Source organism: Terrapene carolina, unplaced genomic scaffold (genome assembly GCF_002925995.2).
Source record: "Terrapene carolina triunguis isolate 2854851 unplaced genomic scaffold, T_m_triunguis-2.0 Scaffold67, whole genome shotgun sequence".
NCBI classification, from domain to species: domain Eukaryota; kingdom Metazoa; phylum Chordata; order Testudines; family Emydidae; genus Terrapene; species Terrapene triunguis.
Window position 1 is genome coordinate 43,738,010 of NW_020664418.1, and position 11,600 is coordinate 43,749,609.

Consider the following 11,600-nt stretch of genomic DNA (forward strand, 5'->3'; position numbering starts at 1 on the left):
ATTAAGCACTGCCTTGCATTGATTTATGTATTATAAATAAAGTGTTCCCGATATATCAGTAAGTCAAGCTAGAACAGCACCACCCTGACTGTGTGGGGAGGGACTGAAAGGTGAGGGGTTTTTTTTAACCACACTGTAACTTGTGCAAGCTGGCGAGACACATTATCAATATATTTTCTTTTATTGTAAAGCATTAGGAATTGGTCCACATGAAATACAATACGTGAGATAAGCAATCCACACAAAGTTCCTACAACTGTGCCTTAAATTATATACACAATGTGATCTCAGTGTCTAAACTTAAAGGCAATTTATGGCCTGTAGCTTTCTCTCTGTTCCAAACTTCTGCATTAATGTAGACCATGCGTTTTTTTTTTTGTCCCCATCCCCCCGTCCACTTTGTAGCTTAAGGCAGATTTTTCTGCTGGAAAAGCTCAGCTGAAAGAATTTCCAGATCAACTGTTCTTTTTGAAAGGGAGGTTACAGAGCCGTCATTCTGATACCAACCTGTGTTGCGGTATCTCCCTTGCATAATACAGGATGTTGTTTCCATAGAAATATCTTCTTACATCAGTATCTACAAGTCACCTAATTACTTCTTTCTAGACATCTCACGCGATCCATTAAAATCTTTCCAAAGCAGGGAAATAACTAGGCTCGACTACTATTTAATTTCTTGGTAGGAAGCAAAAGAAAAGAACAATTAAAAGAACAATAGTTTATTTTTATTTTGTAAAGATTCAGAATATTTACCTTGCAAAACCCTTGTAACTAATCTGGAGAAATCTCAGTGTGGTTAGAGATTCTGATTATTTTAGCTGATTATTTTAGCCTTTTATGACTGCACAGTGGATTTGCTCCTTGAGTGAGGCAATTAAGGCATCATTCGGAGATGCTTAGTTGTCTTGTCTTCAAGCAGGCCCATCGTGCTTGCTCTTTTCCTCGATCCCTTACTTCGCTGCGTATCAGCTGTGCCTTGACTAAAGTCCTCCTCCTTGGGAACTTGCAGGTGTAATGTCCTTGCTTCTCCTGCTGTGTTATCTTTGTCGTCTCTGGCTTCTTGTGGCACTTCCCTAATATCAGGAATGCATTCGACTCCCTGAAATTAGAACAGAGACACAAGGATCATCCTGGTGTTATGAAAGGTACATACATACATACAGTGTAAAAGCTATGATGTGACCCTAATCCGAGATGCCCTTAGAAACAAGAGGGACCCCAAAACATAGCCATTTTGTTTCTATATAATAGATTCCTGATGCTCTGCATAAGTAGTTAGAACGGTCTGTATTAACAACAAACTGATTTAGTTCAAGTAATCGTTGGGTAGCAACCTAAAGGGGAGGAGTAAACACAATAACCATGGTTCTTAATTTTACTCTGTTTTGTTTCTGCCCCTCTCCTTATTTATTATTTGACCCGCTTCATTATTTTGATGTGTTTCCTTGAGTACATTTTATTGTGTTTATGGAGAATTGGTGCATTCAAATTGCCACGATTGTTTTAGGCCATGATCCTGCAATGAAGTGTGTGGGGGCAGACTCCCAATTTAAGCAATTAAAAAGAGGGCGTTCTAATTGCAAAGTGCTAAGCAACCTCGATACAGGTGTTGTAACCACTCCACCTACTGTGTATGCAGGTCAGTTCAGAAAGCCACTGCAGACCTGCTATTTGAGCATTCCAGCTCTGGTATAGCTCATAGATCTCAGTGAGGAGCGAAGTAAAAACTTTCACACCTTTCATCACCAAGCCCCCAGAGGAATTACAGATTAGCCATATAAATCAATGGCCCAGTGATAGAAGATCATCCACGGTTATCTGTGTCACTCTCCTATTTAGGCCCCCTAACTCACTAAGTAGGGACAACATGTTCATGAAAAAGTGGATCATAAAATAACAAATTAATCACTGTACCTCATTCATCTGGCCTGCATCTAAGCGTCTGGGTTCATCATCCTGAGCTCTCTCTACATGACAGCCTCCTTCCTCCTCTGAAGCAGTCTGACGAACTGTGTTTTCTGAGGGCAGGATCGTAATGAAAGAATGTTGGCACAACTTCCGTAGAAAGTTTATCCAAAAAAAAAAATACCTACAAGATGCTGTCCTAGTACAATTTCAATCCCTCTCCTCCAATTTTGACAATTAACCACCCAGCCCAGTAACAAAACAGAACCTTGTGCAATGGGTGGCAATGACACAAAAGATAAATGCATAGGTTTGGGCAGAAGAGCCCCATTTTTTGACAGCTGCACACACCTGAAATATTTGCAGGTCCATCTATCTGAATGTGTAAAAAACCCACACCTGGCGTTTTCACACATAAAATTTTCTGTGTGTAAATATCGCATCATCTCCCTGCACACAGATGCATCTGCTAGTGCTGTAGATGCAATCTGAACCGTTAGCCCTCTGTTTCCACGCCCGCACTTCTTGCCAGGTATAAATTACATCTGAAACCGTTTTTAATTATATTTGGCATTTCTGAGCCTCCACTATCTTGACATAAAGGGTCTTGATAGGCAACAATTTGGGGGCGACGGTAAACTTGCATCCTTTCTGATTATTTCAGAAGAATTGTAATGGTTGAGACTGAAGCACGGTGTCTAATATTTCCAGTACCCAAGAAATTAGCTCCGACTGAATCTGGTTTTCTGACTATTAACTGGGGTAAAATGAGTGTGGAGAGACCAGAAAAATAAACTATTAACACTGCCCTTAAGCTGCCACTATCCTAGTCCCAGACAGCGTTCAAATCTCAGAACGTTCCTCCGTCGTCATGTGTGAATAGCTGCACTAAAATGTCATTGAAAACCTTTCTAGCCTTAGGTTGAAAGTTTGTTCCGCTAAATGGAATCCATTTCTCAGAGATTTCACTGGTCTGTAAGTTGCCTTTTAGACAATAAAAGGTACTTTGCATGATTCCCATAAAGCCTGCAAAGCAGTTATTTCCCACTGAATCTGCTTTTCTTTTCATTTGCAGTGCTGCTGGAGCCATATTGGTCCCAGGATATTAGAGAGACAAGGTGGGGGAGGTTCTATCTTTTATTGGATTTCTGTTGGTGAGCGAGACAAGCTTTGGAGCTTACACAGAGCTCTTCGTTAGGATCTGGACCAATAAAAGACAGTACCTCCCCCACCTTATCTTTTCGCATTCACTTTCTATTTGTAGACTTTACATACTTTCACTCAATTACTCTAGGACTGTTCATTTCAGAGCCTGATTGGTTCAGCAACTAGGAGCCTGGCTGCATATTCATCTTAAATTTATTTTCACATTTCAGCCAGCCTCTGTAGGCAAATGCTATTGCTTCTCTGTTCCTGGAACTATTTGATATAAATTAACCTTGGCTGATTTTTCAACAAAAATTAAGTTCAAGTGAATATTTCCAGTTCCATGTACCATGCACCAAAGAGCTTTCTTTTTATAGCTACACACTGATAAAAATTCAACCCAGGTTGAAAAGAACATATCCATCTAAGTCTCCCTCTCACACATATCTATACATGTGTGCATACCCAAGCCTAAGTACCATTACTGGTGTACAGAGTGGTGTAGTTCATCCGTGCTGCCACTAGATGCAGCTCTATAGCCTTGCAAAATTTAAAGTCTGATCTCAGGTTTGTGGGAACCTTTCTGGAACACATATTGCTGTAAAAGCCCCTACAACAACATTATATGACAAGAATTTATTCCCGACTCTCTGAAAAACTACATAGTATGCAGCAAAAGAGCTGCACCGTTCCAGCTATTAAATAGCTTTCTTCTGCAGTGCCCAGTGCTGTGGAAAGGGGGCAGAAGGGTTGTTCAAGACGACCAGAACAGGATGGGGAGCTCATTCATCTTGGTGGCTGTTGTCATATGTACCAACATTACTTGGTGATGCTGAGCTACATTGCCTCCTGCTGGCGGGATGCAGCAAGGGGGAAGGAGACACAGAAGAAATAGATCCGAAAGACATTCACGTCCTCAAATAAGTCTATAGAGATCCAAGCAAACATCTGTGTGCACGGTGACGATATTAGAGGAACCCAGCCTGGGGCAAAATCCTGGCCAAACTCTGCGATGGGGTCTGGTGATGAGAGGAAATGCAGTGGCTAAGCTGAGGACCCCCAAGCCATCCTGCTTGTATAGGGCAGAATATATCAGGGATAGCATGGGGGCAATTTCCTCTGCAGCACTCTCTTCTGCTCACCCTGAAAGGAACAAGCCCTTCCTTAGGACCTGCTGCTGACTGTAGTAAGTGTATGGGCAGACTAGGGGCCTGCTGTACTCCCAAGCCATCTGAACCTTAGGTGCATTAGCGAGATCCTCCTATGAGCTCTTAAGAAAACACCAGGAGTGTTTCCTACCCTGTTGCTGCCTGGGTGTTATTGTGGGGAAGGATAGGGAGGGGAGGAGAAGAAGCTCAGACAAAGTAGGATTTTGCCCTTTATGAGGAACTTTGAATCCTACAGCTGCACCCGATGGAGTGGATCTCTATGTTCTCCATGGATTGGATTAGTATCAAAGAGTGGCATTGGCAGCATATTTTAATGAAGTTAATCATGTTGTCCCTAAATCCTACAAGTTTCTTTTCTTATTATACAAACAAACCAACCCATCTCTACGACCCAACTATGGTGCTAAGCTCATTGGGGTAATTGTTGCCCTGGTGTAACGCATTGCATTGGGAGTTCCATCCTCTTACGCCAGGGCTGCATTTTGTCAGTAGCCCTCGGAGTCTCTGTAATTTGATTTCATTACTTCAGAATCTCTAATCCTGGTCCTGTTTACTAGATATTTCGGTCCTCTCTTGAAGATTACCAAGTACTGTGCTGTACAGTAAGGAACACAGATTCCCCCCCCCGCCCCCAACTGAACACAAAAGGAGGCGGAACCTTCAAGTTTATGTCATGGAATGGCACGAAAATTGCCTCTGAACGGCGAATTCAGTAACTGACATCCCCACGGCTCTAGAAATGTTTTCTATTTGCCTTTAAATGAACCTGTGCATTTTGGTTTTTTACATACTAGAGCTGAGATACCCGCTTTGGGGTCTAACCATAGACTTTTCGCACACATACCATCCACTCCAATAGCTGAGAGGTACCTGTCATTTCTGAGTCAGATAAAAAGATAACGTGCTGAATTGCTTGCTTAGCGCTTTCTCCATGTGCTGCCAATGAGAGCAAGCAGCATTTTGTCATCATTAAGGAAGCGTAGCTTTTAACTGTGAAGTTTAAATACCTGAACATGACAAGGAGAAGTCTGCACTATTTGTAAGGGCAGGTTCCAGTTGAATCTTTAACCAGATACTAACACGCTGGCTCCAGTCCCCTGGTGCTTCCACCTCCCACAGTCGGTCCTGCTCCTCTGGATAGGTCTGCAAGAATTTCTGGCAAACTGAACAGGAAAACCAAGGACGGGGGGAGAGAGAAGGGGAAGCATTAGTGAGTTAAGTGTCAGCTGGTGACACCAAGCATGAGCCCTCAGGATGTTCTCTCAGAGACCTATTTTCTCTTACAGGTGTTGTATTTGGGTGTTTTCTCTCTCTCTTCCCACCCTTCATTCTCTCTCTCTCTGCTAAGCCTCTTGCACAGCACCCAATGCCATGGGGTCTGAGTACCTATACCTGGAAAGAGGAACCCTGAATGGTGAACATCTGTTCAAGGCTACTGAAATTTCTTAACCACCAACGGGATAATATTCAGAATCTGCACAGAGCTAACAAAAAAAAAATAGAGGCAGGCCGAATTAAGTCTCCCACTCTGCTCCTTTCTTACACTATTGTGCATAGATATGGCAGAAGCCTTTTTAAAACATTGGCTAAGTGGTCACTGCCTGGGGGTTTATAATGGGAATCCATGTTATCACATTCGTAATCTTCTCACTGAGGATAAAGGAAGAGTTTTGCTCATTTCTGCCTTATGGAAAGAGAGTACGTTAAGAGAAAGAAGACAGGTATCACATGCCTGTTAATAAACACCTCCCTTTTCTCCTTTAACATCCCTTTTTGAACTGCATTGCTTCATAAAGCCTTAATAAATCTTATCCCTCTCTGCAGTGAATTGTTATCAAATCAGACCACGGAAAACAATAACTCGTGCAACCAAAATTAGTGCTTGAACCTCACTGGTCATATGTTGCATATTGTATCTGTTTGGTGTCAAGACCGCAGGCTCTTTTGGGCAGGGACCATATTGCTAAAGTATTCAGCACACAACTGGAGGTATACAAATAATAAACAACAGTATGTACACCAAGTGGGGTTTGCAGAATCACAGTGAGCATTAATTAGCAGAACATTCTTGGGAAGAAATTAATGATAGCTCTGTCCCTCTGTCTAATCTGAGACTACTTTCTGGTGAGCATTCAGGGGCTTTTACTTATTGGGGTGAATGAGGAAATCCTGAAACAGGAGGAACTGACAGAGACGACAGACGTAGCTGAGGTAAAGGTATAACTTTCATGAGAAATCTTGGTCTTATCAGTATTCCAGACGCATTCTGTAGATTCAGAACATTCATATAATTTGGATAAGCATTCAAATTTAAGGCTGTTTATTCATATCGAACCCAAACCTGTCTCCTTTGGAGGTTTTCCTCATTGCCAGTTGCAGAGCCAAAGTGAGGAAACTGCCAACAGGGTTTCTGCTGTTAGTTTATCCCTTTAGGAGTGATGAAGTGTTGCATTTCTAAACTGTTCAGTAAATTAAACAGGGATTTTTAAACCTCTGTAAACCACCTTTCCATGAGGTCCTGCTCATGTCTCCTGACTCAAGTTAAGTTTCAAGATAATAATCCATGATCACTCCACGATACACTCTGTCCCTGCACCCTAGGTAGTTCATCATACCATGGAGAGAGTTTGGAAGGCTCATTTATCTTTAATGTTTAATTGGATTTCGTAGTTTTCATTTTTTTTTAAATCCCGTCATTCTTGTAAGTAAACATCTGCCTCATAATAATGAGTAGATCATTGTCATTAATTTTACTTCAGGATAAAAGCTAAATCAATTTCTCCAGCAAGAAATTCCGGGAGCAATAAGTACAGTGACAGCAAAATATTCAATACATGGCTTTATTGCTCCTTTTTAGACCTGTACAACACAGAGTGGGATTATTATATAAGAAATGCTAGTGAGAACTGCTCACATTTAGTGGAAGGATATTTAGAGGGCACTGGGTTGCAGTCCTCAGTCTAATACAGAAGAATTTCCACTTACTTCAATAAGGATTTCACCCTTGGTATTTAATATTTATGTTTGCAGTGAGATCCAGAGATCCCAATCAGGATCAAGGATCGATTGTGCTAGGCACTCTACAAACACAAGCAAAGACACAGTCCTAGCCCTGAACCTTAGCCCCAAACCTACCAGAGATGAAAAACTAACTCTTAGGATGTACCACTAGTGTTTATACACAAATCTCAAAATGCAGCATGTATAAACCGTACAATGCATGCCAGCAGGGAAACTGTTTTTGTTGGATGGAGAAAAATAACGGTGTCTGTATTACTTCTTCCTGTATTAAGAGGACACAGTATCCTAGATAGAGCTGGGGGAGGAGGGAGAGATGTGAATGTATAATATACATGACTATCTATGCCAGGGGTCGGCAACCTTTGGCACGCAGCTCGCCAGGGTAAGCACACTGGCGGACCGGGCCGGTTTGTTTACCTGCCATGTCCGCAGGTTCAGCCGATCACAGCTCCCACTGGCCGCGGTTCGCCGCTCCAGGCCAATGGGGGAGGCGGGAAGTGGCACAGGTCAAGGGATGTGCTGGCCGCCGCTTCCCACCGCCCCCATTGGCCTGGGACAGTGAACAACGGCCAGTGGGAGCCGCGATTGGCCGAACCTGCGGATGCCGCAGGTAAACAAACCGGCCCGGCCTGCCAGGGTGCTTACCCTGGCGAGCCGAGTGCCAAAGGTTGCCGACCCCTGATCTATGAGTTAGTTGTGCATGGTGTATACATTTCAGACAAACAGAACAGTGTACAACTATGTGTGTTGAGGAACAGAGAGATACTAGGGGGAATAAAGGTTTTATTGGCATTAATTAGTGATGATTGTAAAGTCATGAGTGGGTAACACAATCATCCCAAACAAGTTGCGGTAAGACCCGCTATGTCACACCACGTCATCAAGTATTTGGTTTATGCCACATATTTAACAAAGAAATATTTTATACATGTTTTAGAGATTTTATAAATCATTTTATTGTTAGGACTATTTTATGTAAGCTTTCACCTGGAACTCCAGGCTTGCTTGCGTTACCACGAATCCAACAGGCCACTAAGTGAAAATTATAATTAATTTTAAAAATATATTGTGGCTGTTCTAAAGCCGCTCAGAGATTTGGAATGAAAGTAGTAGTACTGACAAGTTGGATTAGGGAGCACGGTTCAGGTGTGGTGCCTGACAAATGCAATTTATCACAAAAGTATCAGGACCACAGATGTGGCATGTGTTGGTGTGTGCATATGGACATCCACACAATTTCTTCTTTTTCTTTCCTGTCAAACACCAAGTTGATAATTCATTCTTTGATTCCAAAGCCATTATTCCATTTCTTGGAGATAATTATATAAGAGTGTAAATACCAAACTACCATTCTAAGTTTCTATCTCTCAATATCTTATAAGAACACAGGATTTCCTCCCCACAGGAAGCTCCATGTGTCTCTAGGAAGACTGCACACCAAGGACATTATCTTTGTGTTCATTCCAATGCATTGAACTCTCCTGCAGCCAAGAAGCCTCTTCCAATATTTTTATGAAATGCATAAATTATGCATGACCTTTTACCTAATGTTTCCACATCAAGTGTTTTACCTTGGTACATGTCAGCAGAAATAGGGCAGCTGATCCCCAAGGCATCTTCGGTCACAAAAGATTGACAGAAATCATGCAGAATTTTCATCCCTAGGCCGCACCTTCTGTACTTTCTCCGGACAAATACAGTATCCAGAACTGGGAGCAGGTAGCATTGACTGGTGTTAACATCACACAGGCTTCCTGGGAATACACAGTAAAATAGCTCACTCTTACAACCAATAAATGAAAAGATAAACCACTCTCCAAGACAACAAATAGTAATAATTTTGGCAGGAAGGGCTCATTAACTCTATTTTACACAGAAGGGAAGTGGGTATAGCATTCTACAGAGAAAAAAGTTTGAATTCAGACCCAAGTGGTGTTGGGTAGAACCCTAGGGAATGCCAAGGTCAGGGAGACATTTTAGACTCAGGTTTATGTTTCATTGCCAACAAAGCCAAGCCCCAGTACAAAGATGGAGACGGCTACTGTACTAACGAAGGGCCTGCGTGCTGCTGAGGCCAAAACAGTGACTCAAGCCTAGCGTCCCGCCTACTGGACCAAACCACTTCTCAGTAAAACTGTCAGAAAGTATTCGAGCTTGCCACAGCACTTCAAACCTTTACTCTGCAGTCATCACCCAGGCTAAACGCCCTCTGCCGTCAAGAAGAGGTATGGTTGAGTACAGCAATGCAAAATCCAAAACTACAGTGTTCATATCAATTAACTAAGGGCCTCACTCTGCAAGAATTACTTTGGATATTATGCACATAAGTTCAAAATGCCATAAGAAATCGAACCCAAAAGAATAAGAAACATAAGCATTCAATCATGTTGAGATCAATCTGTTATCTAGCTACTTTGTAGGATAAAAGCACTACAGATGTCTCCTCCTGATTGATTTGTATTTAATCATTTATGAAATGCCCACTGCTGTAGTGCCTGGACTCATACAGATTAAATACAACTGAAAATCCATAGAATCATACAAATTAGAGGCCTTTTAGTAGGTCTGCTTGACAATTTTCCATCAAACCTTTCTCCCCCCCCCCCAAAATAAATGAGTTTTTTTATAAACCAACATTTTCATGACAGCATCTGCTTTTCTATTTTTTTTCTTTTTCTGTCAGAAAACTGAAAAGTTTTTGATGAAAAGTCAAAATATTTTGTTGAAAATTTCTACGAAAACAAAACATTTTCATTTAAATGTTTCATGACAGGGAAGAAACATTTTCTTGCCAGCTTTCCCTGTTAATCTAGTCCCTCTCACAGTTAGTTTGTTCCCTACTATACATTTACTAGTGTAACATCCAACCTCGTTTTAAATGTCTCAAGTCATGTATCTTCGGACACTTCTCTTGGGAGTCTCCTTCACAGCATAATAGAACTAATTGTCAGGAGGCTTTTCCTGATATTCAAACTAAGCTACCCTTCTTTCAGTGTGACTGTTTTCATCTAGTCATCTGCTTGTTATCTTAAATAAGGGCCTGCTTCTGCTCCTGTTGATTTCAACTGGAGTTTTGCCACTGACATCAACAGAAGTAGGGTCTGACTTTAATTCCTCTCCTTCCTTGGACTCCAAATTCAGCAAGACACATATGCATGTGCTTAAATCAGAATAAAGTCAATGAGACTTGAGGAAGTGCTTGACTGAATACAGACCATTCGTTCTGGTGTTTACAAATATTTGTAACACATCCCTGGTAGTTATCCTTTCTTTCTAGGCCAATCCCGCCATCTCGCTAATCTTTTTTTGTTTGTTTGTTTGCTGTTCTCTGAAGTTCATTCAGTTTGTTCCATTAAGTTAATCGAAATTTTCCTGGGAATGAAGTGCCCAGAAATTAATGCAATTATTCACATGCAGTTGTACATTAAATCAAACTGACCACAATAGGTTGTATAAACAACTCCCCTCCCTGTACCACCACAACCAGCCATAAATAATCCAGCCATGGTCTATAATCAAGTCAAGACCAAAAATATACATCTCAGATCGCACTCTGAACACTGGCAGTTTCAGCATGACAAAGTGACTTTAATGCTTCCATAGTGAGACTTTTGTTTTTAATGGTGAGCATGCCCTATGTAATGTACATGCATCTATTGGCCAGAATGTCAGACTTACTCAAGTATATGTGATTATGTCAGCCCTGCCCTGCTGACATATATTACTAACTGCCAGCCAGTAGAAGCAGCAGCAGAGAGGGGGTAAAATGGGGTCCCACTGGGGCCACCCCTCACCAGCAGCCCCCTGGAGCCAGAACTTGCAGGGGAGACACACAAACACACCGGGAAATGAGGACTCGGATGGTGCCTATCTCCAACACGTGGCATAGGGGGAAGATGCAGAGGAGCTACCCAGACACTCCAGACAGTAGGTGCTGCTGCAGAAGCAGTCAAAGCAGGAGCCTTTCAACATTCAGAGAACTTTCTATAGTTTTGACTTGACTTTCTCTGTCCTGTGATGATCGGCTGTTGGTCCAACCTTTCCCCTCCTTCCCAGTCTCTTTACCTCTGCTTCACTCCAAATCTGCCCCTCAATAAGCTCTTCTCCCCTGCCCTGACCCCCTCACCTCTCTTCCCTTCAATGTCCCCTCTCCTTTCACTTTTCTTTCCATGGAGCTCATCCCCTCTTAAATCCACTCCCAAAAAATTGTGGCACTAATATAGGGTTACCATATTTAAAAAATTAAAAAAGAGGACACTCCACGGGCCCTGGCCCCGCCCCTTTCCCCACCCCCGGCCTCGCCCCAACTCCACCCCTTCCCCAAAGTCCTCGCCCTAACTCCCCCTCCTCCCTCCCAGC

General features: G+C 42.3%; 1 protein-coding gene across 1 annotated transcript in view; it reads right to left on the reverse strand.

Annotated features, from left to right (window-relative positions):
- Positions 1-209: 209 nt before the first annotated feature.
- Positions 210-11,600, reverse strand: part of FAM169B (family with sequence similarity 169 member B) — a 49,368-nt gene continuing 37,977 nt past the window's right edge. The window contains exons 7-10 of the mRNA XM_026648464.1: positions 8,813-8,995; positions 5,228-5,383; positions 1,915-2,018; positions 210-1,099 (exon numbers count right to left, since the gene is read on the reverse strand). Coding sequence (XP_026504249.1) covers positions 875-1,099; positions 1,915-2,018; positions 5,228-5,383; positions 8,813-8,995 — 668 coding nt within the window. The 3' untranslated portion in view covers positions 210-874. The remainder of the gene's footprint in view (positions 1,100-1,914; positions 2,019-5,227; positions 5,384-8,812; positions 8,996-11,600) is intronic.